Genomic DNA, 22,466 nt, shown 5'->3' on the forward strand with positions numbered 1-22,466 from the left:
TTCTTTAGAGCATTTGCAGTACATTCGTAAGACAGACGTAAGTGCCGTTATGTACTGAAGCTTTGGAAACAAAACCAATTGTTCAAAAACATAAATATATAAAAATGAAGAGAGCAACTATGCATTTTACTGCCTTCTCCTGCGCCGTCGTTACTAAGCAATGGGGTAAACAGCTGCTGGCTTGATGACGCGAACCACGGTTCGGACCAAATAAAATTATTTGAAAACAGTCCAGTGGGGGCAGAGGGGAGGGGGAAGCAATCGAACTCTGGTTCGGACCAGGCAAGCAAACCAAGTGTGAACGCACCCTAAATGTCTTCACTCTCATTTTTGATCAATTTACTGCAGCCTCGCTGAATCAAAGTATTAATTTATTTTAAAAAAATCTTACTGACTCCAGACTTTTGACTGGTAGTGTATACATTTTTAGGAATTCTAATTAACATTTTAATTTTTTTTTTATATTTAAAAGAAAAAACATTCTTACAGATATGATACCAGCAGCATTGGGGTCTCTCAGCTGATGCACAAGCCCACCACTGTTGGCATCATAAATGTCAATAGTTCTCTTGTCATTGATTAATACTTGATCATCTGGGTAACGACCAGCCACGATGAGGTCATACATAGGATGCCAGGTTGCCTGATGGAAGAAATTTTGCAAAACTAAACTCTAGGACATCAATAGTCCTGCATCTCTGAGATGCCTGTAAACTTGATTACAACATAAACAACATGGGAAAAAAGCCAAGCAAGTGAAACTTGCAGTTTAGGCTAAAGGAACTCTTACCTTGATGGGTGTTAAGTGCTGGAACTGTCGATGAGGATGAACAATTATTTGATGAGGTTTAGACCAGTCATATGAACAATATACCCTGATCTGGTTCCTCTGGTCTGTAGTCAGGAGCTTGGTGCTGTCTGTTGGATTAAAGTAGGCTGAAAGAAAAAGAACATTAATTTCAATTAATTTGCACTGTACAGTTTAGAGACATTTATTACTTCTTCCCCTCCTCAATTTAATAGTCATATATATAGTCTCTTACCAGAATTGACTGGTTTTTCATGAGGCAATTCAGTGATATAACTGCTTTTGTCTTTAATATTTCTGAGGTCCCACAGCTTGACTGTAGCATCAACAGAGGATGTAGCCATCAGCCAATCACAACGAGGGTTGAATTCTGCATGGGTCACTTTGGCTTTGTGCAGTTTCTCTTTGAAAATCTAAATGTTTTTGAAAATACGAATATCGGACAGCTTTATTCTTGATTTTGGCAATGAGAATTGATTTAGATATTCCCTCACTTACCTCATGTCCATCAAGGCCAAACAGAAGTAGTCGTCCAGTATTGTCTCCAGTCACAAGCATCTGACGACTAACAGACACGTCCACACAGCAGTACCAGTAACTGGGAGAGTGACATTTGTGGCATTAAAACTATATATACACAAACATATCTTAACACGATATCCCATTTATACCTAATAATGGCAGTGAAAGGGATGGGCTTTAAAAAGTGTTTCCATATTTAAGAGCCAACGGAATCAAACACTGATAACTGATGTTGAACTCGCACACTTATACTATAATTCAGCTGAACGAACAGAAGTGCCCAACAACAGGACAGAAGTATCAGGTCAACTTCAAGTTCAATTTAAAAGTATTTTAAATCTCGGTGTGGTCTATGTTTCTTTGAGAGCAAATGGGAGAACTACCATAACTGCTAATAAAGGAACTCGCTTACTCCCATGAATCTGTTTTGGCAAAGACTTGTACAACTGATCCACTGAAATCCCGAAGGGTGGTAGCACCCCAAATAGATGAGATGAACAGCTGATTGGTATTGAATTGGTTAAACTTCATGCCTGTTATTGCATCCCCAGGACCCATCTGGAAGAACAGAGGAGAAAATCTCAGCAGTTGCTAAAATTGCATCTTTGATCTATTGTAATCTGAGCAAATGCTAAAATTTACTTTTACACTCAGAAAAAAAGGTACAAAGATGTCACAGTGACAGTACATCTTTGTACCTTACTTACCCCTAAATAGTACATATTAGTACCCAAAGTGAACATATTTGTACCGTTTGAAAGGTCCCCAGTGACAGTTTTGTACTTTTTTCTGTGAGTGTACAGTACTACATTTAATGGTATATAGACAATTTATTAGCTATTTATGCATTTATATTGAATTTTTTATTTCAAGTGAGTTAACCATTTATATCAGTAAACTACCCTGCAGAGGAACAAGAGTATAAGAGTATAAATTTCACAGTAATTTGATTTTACGGAAACCCCAAAAGTATTTGGACACTTAAAATGTATGTCATTGCATAATTAGATAAATTTCAAACCATGATGCATCTGCGAACAAATGATTCTAAACATTTTCTCAGAAGTAACTTCACTTTCCTGAGTCATGTTTACAATTTCTAGAAAGTGAAAGGGTCCAGATTTCTAAAAACTACAAAGTGTCCAAATATTTTTTATCTTCATTTTGAACATTATATTCTTCACTTCAATCGGGCTTTATCTCACCCCCTGTATGAAGGTTCTCTTATTCAGCATATCATAATCCCACAGGATGATGTCTCCACCCTTGGAGCCCACTGCAACAGTGGTGGGATGGTTGGGATGCCATTCCAGACAAGTGACCCTCCGATCGAAGGGGCTGGCTGTGCGGTGAAGTTTGTAGGCTCTAAGTGAGCGTATAAAAGGCTCTTGCAGACACTATAAAGCAATGGGGAGTGTTACATAATACTGTAATATTTGTAGAAAATTTACACCAGTTTTCTATAAAGTTCACAAGTACATTATATAGTACATTATATACAGTGGTGGCCAAAATTACTAGAACACTAGTATTTTCACCAGCTAAAAATGGTTTTATATCAGTAATTTCTATCTTTTGCTGTAGTGTGTCAGTAGGAAATATCAGTTTACATTTCCAAACATTCATTTTGCCATTAATTGTAATAATTCAGTGAGATTTTTGTTTGCACAAGGAGTTTGAGAACAGCCAGTGCTCCACACAGAGATCTGATCTCATCATAAGTCTGTCTGGAATGATATGAAGAAACAGAACAAACTGAGACAGACTAAATCCAGAAGAACTGTGGCAACATATCCAAGATGCTTCAAGAAACCTACCAAAGCTACAGTACTGTTAAAAGTTTTAGACACTTGTGTAAAAATGCTGTAAAATGAGGATGCTGTCAAAAAGAATGTCATAAATAGATTTTCTTTATCAATTAACTTTATGAACTAAATTAAATCAACATTTGCTGTGACCATCCTTTGCGTTCAAAGCAGCTTTTGCCCTAGGTGCACTTGCGCATAGTTTTGCAGGTAGCTTTGCAGGTAGGTCTCTTGAAGTGTCTTGGAGACGTTGCCACAGTTCTTCTGGATTTAGTCTGTCTCAGTTCATTCTGTTTCTTCATGTAATTCCAGACAGACGGTAATGTGCATTATGTGCTTGTCATCACCTGGCGCAGTTGAGCATGGATGCTCTGTCCCAAGGAGCTTTTGTAAATGTAGTGAAGGATACTTGTTTGTCCCACTTTTTTCTGAGCTCCAATCCATTTGACACTTGCTTGTATGTAGGTTTCTGTTACATTACACAAATACAGTTTAGCTCATTAGACAATTTTGATTAATGACTGGTTAGTCCTGTAAACAAGTTGTTTTTCATTCATAAATTCAACTCTTTGCATATTTAAACAAAATTGTGCAATTATTCATTATTCGCAGCTTTACTTACCAGTTTTTTGCGCCGTCTTGCCTTCTTTTTTGGCTTTCAGCTTCTTGGAGAGTGTTTCAGTTTGTTCTTCATTCGGTCTTTTCTTTGAATTGACTATCTTCGTCTGCTTCGATGCAGAGGAATCTGTCTGAGCCCTTCCTCGCGCCATTAAAAGTCTACTTTCTCTTTGAAAGAGGTCGACAAAGACATTGCATGTCAAATATATCACTGTTGCAAATTATAGATACAATCCGATCGACTGATGCACTTACTTTCTTACCTGCAGATGTAAAACGATCTACATTACATTCACCATCAGATCGGGATATCGGGTCACAGATCAACACCGCTACACGTGCACAGACACGCATTTTGGCTACATTCAGTGACGTAAGAAACCTAATGTTTTGTAACGTTACGCGCAATACAGAATGTGTCCACTAGAGATGCCACTAAATGTTGGCAAGTATCCACATACTTTGAGCAAATCGTGAACACGTTTTTTATTCAAAATAAATTATGACTGTGATTTAGTTCATTTCTGATTTAAATATTTAAATTTTTTAAAGATATGAAAATATACTGCAGTAGAAATATTCATAAATTCCTGGCACCTTCGCTGTTTAGTGTACAAAAATATTGCCTGAAAACTCAATTGCAATTGCTTACTTTCATAAATGTTAATTGCAGCCTCAGTTCAAACTAATAATACGAGCATAATATAATACTATGTAATTATAATTGAGATATAATATTTAGAATTGAATTGAATTGAATACAATATATTGCATTCATTTTTAGCCGAGTTTGGGGGCATGAAAATATTAAAACAAACAAACAAACAAAATCTTTAGACAAAAAAATAAAATAAAATTTTTATATATATATATATATATATATATAAAAACAGATACTACAAACATCTGTAAAACAATACCACTTCTTTGATGGGCGTCGCGTTGTGCTTGTAGTGGGAGAATTCAGCGTCTTGGATACGGCGCGTTCATGAGAGTATGCTGGCCAATCACAGAAGCCCAGGGACCTACAGCTGACAACGAAAACAAAGAAAGGCATGTTTTTCCTCCCACTCTCTACTCATTGTCGGGAAGGAAAAAATCAAACAATCACTGTATGTTGTTTATTCAGTTCACACACTAAACGTCGAAAGCACATATACATCTGAAGGTAAGTGTGCCAACGAACAGACTTGAGATGCATATCTATGTGAATAAAATAAAATAAGAGGTTTTAATAAGTAGTAGGTATTTAGGCATTTTATGAGGTATATCATTATTATGTATATAACAAAAAAAATTAATTCAAGAATTTGATCCACGTGTTGTTCATCATGAGTGATGATCTTCACTTGAAACAGTTTTTGTGCTTTGGTGTGTGACGGTCTAGAAGCGTTCCCACATATTTTTGCCGTACACTAATCAAACCAATAATCACAATCAGTATTTGAAATGCATATGCTAAAAAACAATCACTGCTTTGAGTAAATGTACTGAAGTGGTTGGATTCACTAGTTAAACATTTTCTTCCACACATAAACCTGTATGCTTTAACTTTTTGTTCAGTGTGTTCTGGTGTCTTCAAGTTCAGTGTGTTCTAGTTCACTGTAGTCGCCAAAGGCAACCAAATGTACCTTATTGTTCACTATTTAATGATATTGCCCAGTGCAAGTTATGAGTTACATTTACTTGTTATCTTCTCAATGTAAGTATTTTTGTGCTTTTTGCACATAACAACAATTAGAACCCAATATGAGGTGTATTTATATTCAGGTATTCTATGGAATACATTTTTTCCCCCACAATATGAGCTCTGATACACCAGTCATGTTATCTTTAGTATTTAACACACCCCTCTATTGTCTGTTGGACAATGATTAATCTATTGAAGGTTTTACTACCTAACAACAAAAGTGTCAAGTTACTGTACAGTATATCCAACTGTTAAAGATATATGTGATTTTTTCCCCTCAGCTCCCCTTCCCAGTCGAAATTAATGTTTTACTAACACTTGTGAACTTGAGGTAGAGATGGTGATTTTCAGGTAGCCGTTCTTCAGTCAGAATAAATATGAGAATAATAGGGTTTAATGATTAAATTTGTGTTTATTCAGGCAGGTAAAATTGTAGCCACAAGGTTTATAACTAGGGTTAGATAACCCTGTCTATTGCACTGCTGCTCATAACAGCTTTGTGAAAGGCTGTTGTAGACATTTAGTTTCTCCATCTCCAGTGTTTTGTTAAACAGCAACACATGTGTTTTTCCACATGAACAGCTTTATGTTCAAGATTCATTGATTTAAAACATAATATTGAATTTGTTAACTCCCATAGGCACACTTAGGGAGGGGTTTTATAGAAAGATCCTGAGTTGGTGACTGGACTGTGAGATATTATAATAAAGAAGAACACTAAAGAGAAAAAGTCCAAAGCAATCACAGGGAATCAAGAAACTCTGTAGATGGCTGATGGTCTCTCCACCTTGTAATTGCTGGACCCTCCTCTACTATGCTCAGTCTCATCAAGCTACCTCAAGTGTTCACCATCAACCAAGTTCCAAAAGTAAGTTGTTTTTTTTTAATGCTGATGTTAATTCGCAAGAAATGCCATTGTTTTGCCCTGAATGTGTTGTATACTGGTTGTATACTTATCATGTCAGTCATGAACTTTTAAAGCAGATACATTATACATTAGATACATAATTGATAAATAAATACGATATTTGTTTCATTGTAGGTCTTCCATGAGGATGGCATCATTTCAGGTTATCGCCACCCATGCAGCTCTGCCAAAGACTGTGTGCTTAGTCTTTTCCAGCTAACGAATGAAACCCTCAATATTTGGACTCATTTTCTGCCTACATGGTAAATTATTTTTCAGCATTCAGCTTTTGATACATGTACATTAGCTAATGTTAAGAATTTCATTTAAGCTTCCTACAAGATTAACTTAATTAATACAATGTTAAATTATTTTTTAACTCTTTGCATTGAAGACTGAACTCCAGATTACTCATGTACAGTAAAACATTAGACATTGCTGAAAATGTCATTGTCATAGAGCCTTTTGCAAGGTCAACTTAATTGTTGCCACATTAATTTATACTATTTATAGGGTGCTTATATAAAATATAAAAAAACTTATATTTACAAATATTAAAAATATAAAATACTTTTTATTGCAAGAGCATTGATACCTCTGTTACACTGCAGCTTTTGATGCATGCTTGCATTTTTAGAATGTAATGTTTTTTTTGCGCAAGGTTTTTCTTATGGAAACTGACAGTAGTACTAGTGCAGGATGACTGGCAGGATCCTTTCACCTGGCCCTTGCTGGTGTTCCTTCTGTCATGCTGCGTGTACCCACTCGCTTCCAGCTGTGCTCATACCTTCAGTACCATGTCAGAGAGGGCCAGGCACATCTGCTTCTTCTTTGATTATGGAGCACTCAGCTTCTACAGCCTCGGTATGTAGAGAATATAACAGAACTAATGAGTAAATTTATATACTTATGTAATGTTTTTGTGACTGAATTATCCTAACTTTTTCTTTATTTGTGTATTTGATCGACCACAGGTTCTGCCATCACCTACTCTTCTTACTCATTTCCAGATAAATGGGTTAATAGCACATTTCACAAATACTATGTTCCTATAGCTGTTGTCAATTCTATTATCTCCACTGCACTGGCCTGCTACTCAAGGTAGGATAAGTAATCAATAAATCAAAAGTTGGTAATATTTCTAACCTGCTTTGTGGATTTTGACCTGAGTGGTATTAAAATAGAAAAACAATTAAAAGACTAAACACTTGTATTTCTTTGTTTTTAGACTTGGTTTACCATTCTTTCAGTATAATCATCACAGCATTAAAAGGTAATGTCTCTTTTGCATTTTAATCTTGACATTAAAAATTTTTACATTTTCAGTAAATGAACTGTATTCTCTTTTAGTTGTTCTGGAAAATTATATCAGAAACTCAGTAAATGTCTACGGATAATCGCCTTTGTCTATCCATATCTCTTTGACAACATCCCTCTCTTTTATAGAGTGAGTGTTTTGGGTTATTTTGCAAAAATTTTTACTCATTGTTTTGGCTGTTTGTAATAAATGTGACACTGAGGAAAGTTAATTCATTTAAAGTACTTTCTGCCTTCATTTATAGATCTTTGTGTGCGCTGGTGAGGGTTGCACTGTTAATGAAGCCAATACTGTTCACTATCAGCACACGTCATTGGCTGTCCTCACTGGCTTTCTTTTTGCCACACACCTGCCTGAACGCTTGGCTCCTGGCAGTTTTGACTACATAGGTACATCTACAGATCCCTGCATTCTCTTTAAACTAAGAATCATGAATTCAGAACATATGGCACTAGTGGGATGCTTTTGAAGCTCAGTAAAGTCTATTCATTCTAAACTGTGGTTCATTTATGCATCCTTCACAGGTCACAGTCATCAGCTCTTTCACGTGTTCGCTATTATTGGCACGTATTTCCAGATGACTGCCATCGAACTTGACATGGCTGCACGAAAGCAGTGGCTTCATGCTCATTTGCCACCAGTCACCCTTTCAGACACTGTGGGAGCTGCATTCTTTAGTGTGGTCTGCGGCCTTTGTATAGTATATGGCTTCAGTCTGGCACTTTTCTCCACTAGAGGTGTAAAGGACAAATTCATTTGAATTGTGACATTTGATAAGGTTACTCAGAGTCAGGGCAGCTAAGTTAGTTTCCTTTAAAACGGAGTATATTGTATATATTGTAGCCATGTGTTCAATGGCAACAATTTCAGGAAGATTTTATGTAAATTGGAAGAGTATAAGACTGTATAATTGGATTATTTTGTATGTTTGATTCATGTTTTTGTAATGAGTGTCATTTGTTTTCTCTACTTCTAATCATGCTTAACATTTGCACAATTTCAAAGCACATTTCCATGTATTTGAAGCACATGAATCAAACTATATTATCATCGTTTTTACAAGTGACTTTTTATAATCAGTCTTTTTGAAAACTGTAAAACCTTATGTGTACAATCTTTATCTTTCTTATAAATAAATCTTGTTAATATGTAAAGTTTTGTTATTTTTACTAAATAAAACTATGCAATGAAAACTATTTGATAGCTTATATATATTTTATAGAATATAACGTAGATTATATTAGTTTAGCCTATACAATATACGCTATATACATTTTTTGGTATTAATACATTTATATATTAACCGTTAATACAATATATTCTATATACTATTTTTATATTAATACTTTTATATATTAACTATTAGACAAAACTAGACATTAGTTGCTTGTCGGCAGAAAAGCTTTGCATGTTGTTTTTCCTTGTTTATTTCAGTGTGTCGATTCTGGATACAACCGGAAATTGTCAACAGCATATCAGGCGGAGCTTAGGGCGGGACATCCGGTCATCTAAGACGTGGCTGAGCTCGCTGATTGGTCACATTTGAAAAATCGGTTTCTGACGCAGTGGAGGGAACGTTTGTAATTCGGAATTTGCATACGAACAAGAAGGCAACGGCGTCGCGGAATTAAACTAAAACATCGCAACATGATTAGGCAAGCGTAAGTGTTTTATACCTGTTTTGTACTGTTGATATATTAGACCGATAACGAGTTATTAAACGTCCTTTATTAACTCATAAGCGAGTTTGTTTTCATATGAAAGTCTTTGAGTGGTTGTAGCAGACATTTCTTAACTTACTCGCCGCGTCTATTTAACGTTATTGATCCATTGTTTGTTTGTACTTTATGCTTAGTTCATAATCCCGCTCCATGTTTTAAGTTTTCTGTTTATATCAGTAGTTTCGTTATATGTTTGCCAATTATTATTATTATTAAAAAACGATATGCACCAAGCGCTTGGTTTCCTAAATGTCAGCGTTTCAATTCAGGTATTAACTTGGTTAAGTAATAAGCTGTTCGCGTTTTCCTATTGTAACTCCTAAAACATAGTTTGTAGGTAACGTTAGTTAGAATTTTCTTTCAACCATAAGCATACTCTTTTTACTTGAACCATATAACGTTATATTTTTTGCTTGGTGTCTATTTTTTTTGCTTTTGTAACAGGAAGGGCAAGACCCCCCGCCGCCCCCCTCCAAAAAAGCCTTCCAACAACCAGAAGGACCCTGTTGGAGTATGTTGTAACTTTTTGTTCACATTAGGATAATGAAAATCCTGACCAGTATATTCATTTGAGATGTGTTTGGCAGGTGTATTGTCGCGTGCGGCCACTGGGTGCAGAAGATGTGGAATGCTGTATCGAGGTTATAAGCAACACCACCATTCAGTTACATGCTCCCGATGGGCTCAAAGCCAACAGAAATGGTGAATTCAAAGAGGTGAGTGCCTCTGCTCTCATTTTGCCAATTAGGATTATTTAAAACAAGATTTTCTTCTTTGTCATGCCTCTCCAATACGGTTTGAGTTTTTCTTCTGTGCAACACAAAGGTGAATTTTGTAGTAGCACTTTTCTATGTAATGAAAGTTTAAGAGTATTAGTTGGGTTGTCAGTGGTCAGTATGACGTGTTTGCACTTTTGAGTCTTATCTTTTCAATTAACTGCTTAATCCACTTTGCAAAACTGTTGTATCATTTTGTGATCTTGGGAAAGGTCAAATAACCTTAAATCAAGTTACATTTACGTGAGATGCAAAATAAATATATCAAGCCTTGTTTTCTAAAAAAAATAAATAAAGAGAGAGAGAAAAGGAAAAAAAAGAAACATTAAGAGAATTTAAAGGGATAGTTCATCCAAAAATAAAAATTCTGTCATTAATTACTCACCCTCATGTCATTCCAAACCTGTAAGACCTTCGGTCATCTTCAGAACAGAAATTAAGCTATTTTTGATTAAATCTGAGAGCTTTCTGACCCTGCATAGATGGCAATGCAACTGAAATGTTCCCTGACTCGGAAACGTAGTAAGGACTTTGGTAAAATTGTCCGTGACATCAGTGGTTCAACCAGAATTTTATGAAGCTACGAGAATACTTTTTGTGCACTAAGAAAACAAAAATAACAACTTCAACATTTCTTCTCCTTTATGTCACTCTAGGGCGCCATTATGGAGAGTACCACGACTCATTGCGTTGTTTACGTGTGGAGGTACTCTATAATAGCGGAAGATGTGATTTTGGAGGAGAAGAATTGTTGAATAAAGTCATTATTTTGCATCTCATATGGACTGTTTTACCGATGTCCTTACTACGTGTCTGGGAACATTTCAGTTTATTTGCTGTCTATGCAGGGTCAGAAAGCTCTCAGATTTAATAAAAAAATCTTAATTTCTTTTCCATAGATGAACAGAAGTCTTAAGGGTTTAGAACGACATGAGGGTGAGTAATTAATGACAGAATTTAGATTTTTGGGTGGAGTATCACTTTAAGTAAATTTCTGTTAATGGGGTATGAAATCTCTTTAAGTGTGTTTTTCTGAGCCCGCTGGCAGGTATTTGTTCTTGTTTTAATCAAACTCACAATTTCTCAGAAAACAAGGCATCTTATGTCATTTTGCTTAAGTAAATCTTTAAACATTTGTACTGGAAAACAAAGACAAAAATACTGAGGAAAAACATCACTTTTTTGCAGATAAAGTAAAAGTTATGGTTATTTCCATATTGTAGTGGTTGGGAACAGAGGTATTCAATCCCTAGATGCTCCCTAGATGTTTGTTTACATATTGGTGTATTATGATCCCTTTAATTTATTCCTTCAACTTTTTTTTTTTTGTCCTCAAGTCTTAAAATTTACTATCATAAAATGTGCAGAATAGTTGGAAACCAGTTAGGCTTTGTTGGAGTACTGAAATTAACTATACTTTCTTTTAGACACAATATTCCTTCAAAAAAGTGTTTGGAATTAAAACGACACAGGGGGAATTATTTGAAGATGTTGCCAAACCTCTAGTAGAAGACATCATTCACTGTAAAAATGGTAAATATACTTTTCTGTACACTTGTTGATTATCAAGATTATTATTATTATTTAAAAACAACCCGACTGACTGCAGTTTTCTTCTTGAACTAGGTCTGTTGTTCACCTATGGTGTCACTGGCAGTGGTAAAACTTATACAATGACTGGCTCACCTGGTCAAGGTGGGCTGCTTCCGCGTTCACTCGACATGATCTTCAACAGCATCGGCCCCTACCAGGCCAAGAGATATGTAAGCAAATTCATCAAGTACATTTATTCCGTTATGTAAACTTTCCCATCCTTGAGCTACCTTGATCTTTCCCTCATCGGGTTTTCAAGCCTGATGATAAAAATGGCATGGAGGTGCAGAATCAGGTGGATGCGCTCTTGGACCGACAGAAGCGAGACAGCCAGACAACTGTACCGAAGACCCCAACAACAAGGTTAAAGTAATTAAGGTTACAAAGTGCCTAATCTGTTTTAAATTAAATATAGTGAATTTTTATATGCTGTTCTTGTTTTGTAGGCGAATTGACCCTGAGTTTGCTGACATGATCAGCCCAGAGGAGGCTTGTAAGGCAGATGGAGTGGATGAAGACAGCAGCTACAGTGTCTTTGTCTCTTACATTGAGATTTACAACAACTACATCTATGATCTTTTGGAAGAGACTCCCATTGACCCAATAAAACCCAAGTAAGTTGGCTAAGTTTACTGTTTTACTGTGTTTTTGATCCAATAAATGCAGCCTTTGTCAGCATAAGAGCCTTCTTTCAAAAACCATTTTCAAAAAACTGTATCGACTCCGAACCATTAAGGCCTGTTCACACCAAGCACGATAACTATAAAGATAACGATAAAGATATAGTTCTAAAAATCGTTCTCAATATTAATGAATAGCAGAGTCCACACCACAACTATAACGATAAAGGCACAGAGAAACGATATCGTTGGAATCACTTCCAGAACGTTTTTTTTCCAGCTGACAACAAGTTCGAGAATTTAAAGCGGCAGACGCACATGCGCTTAGAATAAACAGACGATATCGTTCACTGGTGTGGACGCAAATATCTTTATAGTTATCGTTCTTGGTGTGAACGGGGCTTTAGTCTATGTAAAAATCTGCTCTACTTTAATTGGGTGTATCAGTAGTACCAATTTGTGGGTAACCATTGCTTTTTTTTTTTTTTGCTTAAATGTTTTCTCAATTGAAATTTTACTTTGACAACTGACACAAAGATTTTTTAATTTAGTTCCATTATTATTATTATTATTTTTTAAGTAATATCTATGAACTTAGTTTATATACGGTAGCGCATTGCTGCCACACACATTTTTTTTTCCCACTCAGTTATGTCGTAATAACGAGATGTTTTCTCGTTTTAACGACATCTTTTCTCGTTAATAGGGCTGGGTATCGATTCAGATGTCCTGATTCGATTGGATTTCGATTCGCAAGCTTTTGATTCTCGATTTTTTTGATTACATTCAGTGAATATAGTTTTAATACAAATGCTATTGATATTTCTAAAAAAATGAACAGTAAACATCAGTTTACAAATGGTGAATTAATAAAAAGAAATTAAGAACCACATGCCTGTATTTTAAACCTATTCTTTTTTTGTATAGGGTCCTTCGCTCACATAATGTACCATATAGCCTATTTATAATAACGGGTAAACATATCGTTTTTATGATGTTATTACGAGAAAAAAATGGCGTTTTAACGAGAAAAGATGTCGTCTTAACGAGAAAAGATGTTAAAACAAGAGAAGATGTTGTTAAAACGACATAACATCTCGTTATTACGACATAATTGAGTGGAAAAAATGTGTGTGGCAGCAATGCGTCACCGTATTTGTAGATCAATTGTATTTTGTTTTTTCATTAGGTGGAATGGTGCAGGCACACCTCTGAGAAACAACACGGAGTTCATGTACGTGGCCAGTGAAATCCATTCATAGATGGACTTGCTGCCTTTTGATAATGAGATTCCTTCCTTTGTGTAGCTGTACTATGCATCCTGTCTAATGCTTTCAAGTGCTTCTAGGGTGTCTGTGTCTGCTTTTGTCTTGGCTGTCTGTCTTGTGCTTTTGTTTTACTTGCTGGTAGGCGCCCATGCAGTGATTGAGCTTTGTTGCAATGTGGCTGATCAACTTGTTTTCCCTACTCTGTAAATACAGAAATGTTATCATACTGTGTTTCACATTTCAGACCACCCCAATCTAAAATACTGCGTGAAGATCAAAATCACAACATGTATGTGGCTGGGTGCACTGAGGTTGAGGTCAAGTCAACAGAGGAAGCTTTTGAAGTCTTTTGGAGAGGTAAGCTGATGTAGATGTTCACTTTTTTTTGTTTGTAATGTTTTGTTTGTAATTAGCACACAGAGCTATGAAGATATGTTGTATGAGATCTTTTGTTTTCTGAACACAGGTCAGAAGAAGCGCAGGATTGCAAACACGCAATTGAACCGTGAGTCCAGCCGCTCTCACAGTGTGTTCATTATTAAATTGGCACAAGCACCTCTGGATGCAGATGGAGACAATGTGCTTCAGGTCAGTTCTAATTCTAATGCCTTCAAGACTGTTTTTTGGAAATTTTGTAAATATGACTAACTAAAAATATAATTTTTAATACTAATGCAAAAAAGAAAAACATGCAGTTTTCCTGCTTCTGGTCTTGTTGCTGTGTTTTTTTTTTTTAATGATGTTTGTAGGGATTTGGCACCCCCTAGGGATAAAATGATTCAGAAATTTCACCTTAAATTTATACACCATAATAAGAGAGTCTGTCCTTGAGAACCTACAGTTTATGGGTAATTTCAGTTTGTAAATGCGAAGTCAGATAATGCATTTGGATGAATCATGTTTGATTCATTTTAAAGTGTTTTGAATTAATCATGAGATGTTAAAGGAATAGTTCACCCAAAGATAAAAATGATCTAGTCACACTTGTTTCAAACCCAGAAGACTCAAAGCTTAAAATATATTTTTAATGAAACTGGAATGGTTTCTGTCTCTCCACTTAAAGTCCATTCCACCGAAACAATGACGCTTCAACAGCATCATTGGTTCTTGCAGAAGCTCAAACCTGTTTGTGCGATGCACAAGATTGCTTCTTTTTGCCATATTTTTGCTTTGTGTAAATATTTTTGCTTTGCTTTTGCTCATATGTAAATAAATGCTTAAATTAAATCTTTCATATGAAGTGTCACTTTGAAAACTTGAATAAATTAAACTGATTGATTTATTTTGCATTCTTTTACAAATTCTTTCAAAGTTTTGTTGGAATGGAGGGACAGAAATCTAAAGTTTCATTTAAAAATCTTCATTGTGTTTAAAACATGAATGAAAATCTTATGAGTTTGGAACAGTGCAATGAGTAATTGATGGCAATTTTCATTTATGTAAGTACTACACCTTTACATGTGACATTTTGGCTCTACATTCTGAGATGTTTGGCTCTGAATTGTGACAGTAGAACCACTGAACAGCACTTATTGTTTTGTTCCCTTTTTCAGGATAAGAATCAGGTGAATGTGAGCCAGTTGTGTCTGGTTGATCTGGCTGGCAGTGAACGCACTAGCAGAACTCGAGCAGAGGGCAGCCGTCTCCGTGAAGCAGGTCAGGCAGCAGCACAAAGAACTACTTTTATTACCTTCAGGATTTCAGGGTTATGTTTTATGAAGACCATATGGGTTTCTTTCTCTCACAGGCAACATCAATCAATCTTTAATGACTCTGCGCACATGTATTGAAGTGCTAAGGGAGAATCAGATGTGTGGCACAAACAAGGTATACGATACATTAACTGACCATGTGATTGGTTAAAAAGGTTAGAAACATCAAAGGCACTCTTGACTTCTGTCCTCAGATGGTTCCGTACAGAGATTCCAAAGTGACCCATCTATTCAAGAACTACTTTGATGGAGAAGGCAAAGTGAGGATGGTTGTGTGTGTAAATCCAAAAGCTGATGATTATGAGGAGACCTTGGTAAGATAACGGGTCAAAAGATGGAGTCTTCCTCAGATGTATTCTACTTGCACTGTGACATTTGGGTTTCTCATCTGCGATCTAGCTGGTGATGCGCTTTGCTGAGATGACTCAGGAGGTTGAAGTGGCCCGGCCCGTTGACAGGCCCATCTGTGGCTTCGCTGCTGGTCGCCGACAGAGAAACCAGGCCTTCAAAGAGGAGCTTACCCGCAGGCTGGAGGAATGTGGTGGTCCTGTAGATGGTGTGTGTGAACTTGTTACATTCTCACAAAATGTGTTAACAAAAAATGTGCAGTTTCTTTAACATGCAGAGGTGATTCCATACTAAAGTCTCATACTGTGTTTTTTTTTTTTTTTTTTTTTTGGTATTGTAAATTTTTGGTCTGTGGCTTCGCTGCTGGTCGCCGACAGAGAAACCAGGCCTTCAAAGAGGAGCTTACCCGCAGGCTGGAGGAACGTGGTGGTCCTGTAGATGGTGTGTGTGTGAACTTGTTACATTCTCACAAAATGTGTGTTAACAAAAAATGTGCAGTTTCTTTAACATGCAGAGGTCATTCCATACTAAAGTCTCATACTGTGTTTTTTTTTTTGGTAATGTCAATTATGTGATTGTATTCTGTTACAGAGTCTCCAACAGTATTGAACCAGCTGCTTCAGTCCTTCCCTCCACTTCCTCCCTGTGTGATCTCTGGGCCTAACGATGATGTTACACTGCCCAGACTCATTGAGGCCCTGGAGAAGAGACACAAGATTCGACACATGATGATTGAGGAGTACAATAAAACTGGTAAAATCATCACTTTATTCAGAGCTGTTTAAATGGTATTTCAAGTGCAATGTTTTTCCAAATTTCTGCCATGATTCTGTTTCAGCCAAAATGCTGAAGTCTGTGCTTCAAGAGCAGGACAGCAACCTGCTCTCCAAGGAGAACTTTATCCAAGAGCAACGTGGCAAGCTTGGTGAAAAGGAAAAAATGATCCAAAACCAGAAGAATGAGATTGATCGTCTGGAAAAGAAATCCAAGATGCTGGAATACAAGGTATTTGCACCATCACAGAATCAGGATTTTAAAAAATGGAATTAAGTACAATAATTTTCAAAAGGTGTTTTTTTTTTTTTTTTTTCATTAAGAAATTAATACTTGTATTTAGCAAGGATATATTAAATTGATCAAAAGTGACAGAATTACATGTCTAATGTTATTTTGTTTTAAGTAAATTTGAAAAACAAATGAGTTACCACAAATCTTAAACGGCACAACTGTTTTCAACATTGATGGTAAAAATGTTTCTTAAGCACATGATCAGTATGTCAATTTCTGGTGGATTTCTAATGACTGCTGAAAACTCAGCTTTGCCATCATGGGAGTGTATTACACTTTAAAATGTATTAAATTAGAAAATGTATAGTTGTTGTTTCACTTATTACTTTTTTGTATTTTTGATCAAATGTAGCCTTGATGAGCATGAGTCTCTTTAAAGATTAGAACTTTTGAACAGTAGTGTATGAGTGTATGTCTGCCTGATAGCTTTATATCTGGCATTTACAACGCAAACTAAGCTACAATAATTATGGTTGGAATGACAGCTATTTTAAGTGTCATACTAACAAAAGTTCTGAATATGGCCTCTAATGCATCTGCAAAATGTTTCTCTGTTACAGATTGACATTCTACAGAAAACTACCAACATCTATGAAGAGGACAAGCGGTCTCTACAGCAGGAACTGGAGAGCAGAGAACAGAGGCTGCAAAGGGAAATGTCTGAAAAGAGACGCGTAGAAACACGCATGCAAGGCATTGTCACTGACGCCAAACTTAAGTGGGAGAAGGAGTGTGTGAGTGTCTTCCCATAGACCATATGCGAAACGATTTTTTTTTTTTGTCTGTGTAGAATTTAATTTGTTAGTGGTGTGATACATGCAGCTTTTTGTTCTCTACAGGAGAGGCGGGTAAATGCCAAGCAGCTGGAAATGCAGAATAAGCTGTGGGTGAAGGATGAGAAACTCAAACAGCTCAAAGCCATCGTGACTGAGGGAAAGACGGAGAACCGGCAGCCACAGCGGCCCTCCAGAGAAAATGACAAAGTGCCTGCCAAGAGATCCGCTTCCCCGTCGCCTGTTCCTGTACGTTTAACTGACATGCGTTTCTAGACCGCCTGTCCCTGAGATTTATGCCTAACCTAATCCACAAACCTCCTCTTTATTATATGTCCATGCATGGTCTGCTATGCAGTGTGTGTGTATAAATACCCTGTGCACTTTTTTACAGATTCCAACCTGTTTTTAAAGCTGTAAATGCTGTTTTTAATGTACTGGTGTGTGTTGCATGCAAACAATGTGTGTACTAATCTCATGTCGCTTGCAGTCTCCCTACAATGGTTCTCGGTCATCCCTCTCCTCCCTGGAGCCCATATATAACTTCTCTCAGACGGTCAGGCCAGATCCTCACTTCCTCAGACCAGGCAGTGTGTCTGTGGCCTCCTGCATCTCCGAGTGGGAGCAGGGTGTCCCACAGTCTCGCAGGCAGGGTAGCCAGTCGCCTCCAGTCAGTAGGAAGAGAGCTCAGGGCCTTCCCGACAGTCTTAGCAGGAGAAGAGGCAGGTGTTGGGCCAGAGAGGTGCCTGTCCAGCCAGCAGAGGTAGACCTAGAGGAAACGGGTCACTGGGTCAGTGGAGTAACTTGCTGTAGTTGTAGGTAGAGCTTCATCAAGACACTAATGTAGACTCAATGCAGACCTTTTGATCTGTTTCTCAGCTGCATTAATTATTACCCAGAAGATATATATGTAAAATAAGGTATTATGTGCTGCTTATTTTAACCATGTAATGGCATTTTTTTGCACTTTTAGACAAATAAATTTGAGTTTTCATCTTCTCATTGTCATCTGTTATTCCTGCACGTAATTTAACTTGTCTAAAGTGTGTGAAAAGCAATTGAATAATGTCAGCATTTACAGCTTTAATCTGCATACTGAAAAGCATATTTATCTTTTGGAACTTGTTTGAATGGGAACATATTTTCAGCTTTTTTCTTTCCTCTTAACCGCTTGGTATGTTTAGTTTGTGCTTCTGTAGAGATTGACTAACACACTAACGCTTCAGCATGCTTAAGGACCGTCTTCTGTTTGTCTTACTGTGTTTGTGTTTTAATTGAATAGACTGGGCCGCCGGTTCGGCCTCTACACAGACGCTCGCACTCCGCAGGTGGGGAGAGGTGGGTTGATCATAAACCCACCACTAACGTGGACCTGGATACAGTTCTGCAGCCAAACATCCCCAATGCCATCAAAGTGAATGCTCCCAATGAGAAAGCTCTGTCCAAGTGTGACAAGTATGTTTTGACGCACCAGGAAGTTGCATCAGATGGAGAGATCCAGACCAAGCTAATCAAGGTAGCTTCTTTTTCTAGTGGTCTTGCTCAATCTGACTGGTTTTGGTTGTCAGCTGAAACTCAAATCTTTTGCTCTTTATCAGGGTGAAGTGTTCAAAACTAGAGGTGGAGGACAGGCTGTTCAGTTCACAGATATCGAAACGCTCAAGCAGGAAAACCCCGTTGCGTCCAGGTAATGACCTCCAATGCAATTCAAAGTTGGCAGCAAATTTCTAGGTCTCGTAGTAAATGCTCTGTATTGTTGTGCTTTTTGATTGTAGCCGTAAGAGACGATCATCAGGGACCGGCCCAGATGGTGAGACTATGGAAGGAGACTGGACTGATGTGGAGACAAGGGTAAAATATTGATATCAACACTGATCAACAATGACTTTTTTTGGTATATTAAAAACGGGCTCTCATCAAATTCAGTGATATTGTGAAACAGTATTGCAATTTAAAATGACTTTTCTGTTTTAATATTTTAATGTAATTTATTCCTGTGATTGCAATTCTACATTTTCAGAAGCCATTACTCTAGTTTTCAGTGTCACATGATCCTTTTTAGAAGTCACTGTAGTGTAAAAAACACAAATATTGAAAGCAATTGTGCTCTTTAATTTTTGCGAGAACCCTTTTTCTTAAATTCTTGGTACAAAGGTCAAAATACAGCATTTGAAATTGATTTTGTTATATTGTGATTGTTTTACTGTCACTTTTGAATTTTCAGAAGCCATTACTCCAGTTTTCAGTGTCACATGATCCTTTTAGAAGTCACTGTAGTGTAAAAAACACAAATATTGAAAGCAATTGTGCTCTTTAATTTTTGCGAGAACCCTTTTTCTTAAATTCTTGGTACAAAGGTCAAAATACAGCATTTGAAATTGATTTTGTTATATTGTGATTGTTTTACTGTCACTTTTGATCAGTTTAATGCATTCTTGCTAAATTTCTATAAAAAATGTAAACTTGCTGACCCCAAACGTTTGAATGGGGTTGTGTGCATATATTTGTATATTTTAAATATGAAAATATTTGTTTCCTAACCCATCGTCTTTATTCTCTAGTGCTCTGTGGCATTGGAGATGAGAGCTGGCTCAAACCTGGGACCTGGATACCAGCATCACGGATATCCAAAGTAAGCTCTTTATTTGCATACGGTTTCGTTTGTTTGTAGTCACACTGGTGAAAACAGCTTTTTAAAAAATTGCCTCAATTTTGTTTTGTAGACGCAGAAAGCCTTGAGACTGCTCTAGTATTGTCATCACAGCAGAGTCCTTTCCTCTTGAAGCCTCTTATCACTGTGTGCAATAGCAAATTCACTTTATAATATTTAACTTTTTTTAATTTTTTTTTTATGCTTTTATGGAAAAACTTTTTTTATAGAAGACTACACAAGTTCACCAAAGCTGTTTTTGTACTGCATTTTCTACCTGGGTGTTGCCATGTAAAATTCACATTTGGTGTAAGTGTGGGTCTGGGTGGGTTTCAAAACAAAAGTGTTACAAATGTTGTTTTCTAACTGTCTCTCAAGCACATTAGGCATTTGTTTTTATATATTTATATATGTTGATGTGTACTCTCTTGCATTTGGACAGTTGGGACAATCGAAGCATCTGCTGTTTCTTTAAAAATCCTTTAGTAAAAGTCATTTTCATGACTTTAGTAGGGAGCACCTTGGAACAGCACTCTTTCCATGTAGTTTCACTTGTATGACATTGCTGCAGACAAAATTGTTAATAAACGGCATTTGATATACTTGTTTGGTTCATATTGTGGGTTATTTTGCTCATCTCAAATTTGTCATTTTGGTTCATTTGTAATGTAGTTCTCCAAGCACTTGATATGGTTCTATAAGGAAACAGTAGATGGCAGCAGTGCTTAAACTATAGAAGTCAGGAGTTTTAATTCTTACACCAAGATGGCCATGGGTCATATTATTGTTTTATGTAGGCAATGGATACTTTTTAAGAGTAAGTATGAGACTTGTGAAGTAAACCGTGAAAAATAAAGGAAGATATCAGAATGGAGTGTTTTGTCATTGAGCTGTAATTGCCACAATATGTAAAATATGACTTAATTTCTTAAGAGATTTCACACTAATTAAAAAGTGTGAATCTCATGCAAAAAAAATATTGTCCAAGAAATTAGCTTTAGCAATGTTAGTCTTTTCTTTGTTTAAATGTGAAAATGTTTAAATGGTATTTCCATTACAAAATATTTTCATAAAATATTCATAATCTGAGATGAGGTGCAAACGTCATGTTTAGTTGTCCCATGTATGTGCAGTGACTATTAGTAGACTAATTGTTGTGAGAGCCGTTTAGTCCACAGCCGGTAGTTGAAGAAACTCTTATATGGAAGTCTATTGAAAAGTTAACTTTACTCTGACCTACAGGGTCCAATGTAAGTGCAAGAAAATATTAAAATTATGTCAATGAATGAATATTTTATTAAATACATGAGTGTTATTAGCTTGTAATTCTGCTCACAAAATATCCTTTAGTCGCCTCTGCCTTAATGAGTGACAACATCTGTCATTATTATAAAATCCAGTCTAAAAGAATTACGATTAAAGTAGATGATTAAATTAAGTGGATAATGTGATTAAATTGTAAAATTGTATTTATTAAATAATGCATCAAATCTTAACTTGGCGTCACTGAAATACATTAAAATCCTCAATTCACACAGACCCAATGTAAATGTGCCAGACAGTGTGTTACTGAAATCATGCACTGTTGTTGTTTGTACATGACCACAAGTGACATGAGTATGACTAAAATTGATCCCAAAAACTTGTTGAAACATGATTTGGCCATTTTCATCCCTTTGGCACTAAAAAAAGACAAAACAATAGAACTGTTTTCTTTGTTGGAATTCTTGAGTTGTTGAGCTCTTTGTTTGGAAGGTGTCGTACTTCTGTTTTTGATGAAAGATTCAATACAGTTTCAAAGATATTGGATCAAAATAAGAATTACCTTCATATAACCTGAAAACGTTCACACATCTCCCACATATCGTATGAGAACAAAGATGTATGCACGTCTTCATGATGGTATGAAGTTATTCAGTTGCAGAATAAACACAGAACTTCTGAGGAAACGTAAGCTATGGTTTTTTTCAACAGTACTTCACATATTAAGACTGATTGTTGAATTAGACTGCTGACTTTGTGCTTAGCATAACATCTATTTCTTTAGGTTTTTAACGGTTATTAAAAATGGACATTGGTTCTGGCAACTTTAAGCGGTTTCCTTCCATCAAGCTTTCCTTTCCGAAATTTGAGCCTACAGTCATCCTGCATGTATGTAATTGTGTTTTTTGGTGGGTTACGGTTGGTTGGGTTTGGTTAGGATTAAGATGTTAGAGGGTGATTGAGTGTTTGCTGCTTTGAGCAGAAGCAAATTTGTATCAGGATAAAA

General features: G+C 36.4%; 3 protein-coding genes across 15 annotated transcripts in view; 2 read left to right on the plus strand and 1 right to left on the minus strand.

The window, feature by feature from the left end:
• Positions 1–4,735, minus strand: part of ddb2 (damage-specific DNA binding protein 2) — a 7,903-nt gene extending 3,168 nt beyond the window's left edge. For 2 of the 6 annotated variants that reach the window (XM_016550498.1, XM_016550493.1), the window contains exons 1-7: positions 4,017–4,165; positions 3,758–3,919; positions 3,483–3,604; positions 2,536–2,727; positions 1,743–1,888; positions 1,307–1,406; positions 1,044–1,221 (exon numbers count right to left, since the gene is read on the minus strand). In XM_016550498.1, the coding sequence (XP_016405984.1) occupies positions 1,044–1,221; positions 1,307–1,406; positions 1,743–1,888; positions 2,536–2,727; positions 3,483–3,604; positions 3,758–3,919; positions 4,017–4,107 (991 nt within the window). In that variant the 5' untranslated portion in view covers positions 4,108–4,165. Of the gene's footprint in view, positions 1–487; positions 644–790; positions 937–1,043; positions 1,222–1,306; positions 1,407–1,742; positions 1,889–2,535; positions 2,728–3,482; positions 3,605–3,757; positions 3,922–4,008; positions 4,166–4,673 lie in introns of those variants that run through there. The other 4 variants (XM_016550496.1, XM_016550492.1, XM_016550494.1 and 1 more) reach the window with 4 other exon arrangements.
• A 108-nt stretch (positions 4,736–4,843) lies between these two features.
• paqr5a (progestin and adipoQ receptor family member Va) lies at positions 4,844–8,557 on the plus strand. 2 transcript variants are annotated; one of them, XM_016550500.1, is made up of 9 exons: positions 4,844–4,921; positions 6,084–6,311; positions 6,486–6,613; positions 7,012–7,214; positions 7,325–7,451; positions 7,579–7,623; positions 7,701–7,797; positions 7,913–8,057; positions 8,193–8,557. In XM_016550500.1, exons 2-9 carry the CDS (start codon positions 6,258–6,260, stop codon positions 8,426–8,428), a joined length of 1,035 nt encoding a protein of 344 aa, XP_016405986.1. In that variant the 5' UTR covers positions 4,844–4,921; positions 6,084–6,257; the 3' UTR covers positions 8,429–8,557. The 2 variants fall into 2 exon arrangements, with proteins under 2 accessions (XP_016405986.1, XP_016405987.1); XM_016550501.1 differs by lacking the exon at positions 7,579–7,623.
• Positions 8,558–9,222: 665 nt separating this feature from the next.
• LOC107738703 (kinesin-like protein KIF23) lies at positions 9,223–20,799 on the plus strand. Of its 7 annotated transcripts, none has more exons than XM_016550506.1 (24): positions 9,224–9,329; positions 9,834–9,900; positions 9,977–10,105; positions 11,593–11,698; positions 11,792–11,928; positions 12,009–12,121; positions 12,205–12,372; positions 13,568–13,612; positions 13,891–14,003; positions 14,113–14,234; positions 15,200–15,302; positions 15,394–15,473; positions 15,553–15,672; positions 15,758–15,839; positions 16,073–16,147; positions 16,298–16,459; positions 16,545–16,711; positions 17,335–17,508; positions 17,614–17,796; positions 18,830–19,063; positions 19,146–19,234; positions 19,323–19,398; positions 20,109–20,179; positions 20,271–20,799. In XM_016550506.1, the coding sequence occupies exons 1-24, from the start codon at positions 9,316–9,318 to the stop codon at positions 20,284–20,286; spliced, it is 2,646 nt and encodes an 881-aa protein (XP_016405992.1). In that variant the 5' UTR covers positions 9,224–9,315; the 3' UTR covers positions 20,287–20,799. The 7 variants fall into 7 exon arrangements, with proteins under 7 accessions (XP_016405997.1, XP_016405992.1, XP_016405991.1 ...); XM_016550505.1 differs by having other exon boundaries at positions 16,073–16,145; positions 16,293–16,459; XM_016550508.1 differs by having other exon boundaries at positions 9,226–9,323; positions 16,073–16,148; positions 16,296–16,459.
• Positions 20,800–22,466: the final 1,667 nt, after the last annotated feature.

The sequence above is a fragment of the Sinocyclocheilus rhinocerous genome, unplaced genomic scaffold (genome assembly GCF_001515625.1).
Source record: "Sinocyclocheilus rhinocerous isolate Xijiao unplaced genomic scaffold, SAMN03320098_v1.1 scaffold1938, whole genome shotgun sequence".
Lineage (NCBI taxonomy): Eukaryota > Metazoa > Chordata > Actinopteri > Cypriniformes > Cyprinidae > Sinocyclocheilus > Sinocyclocheilus rhinocerous.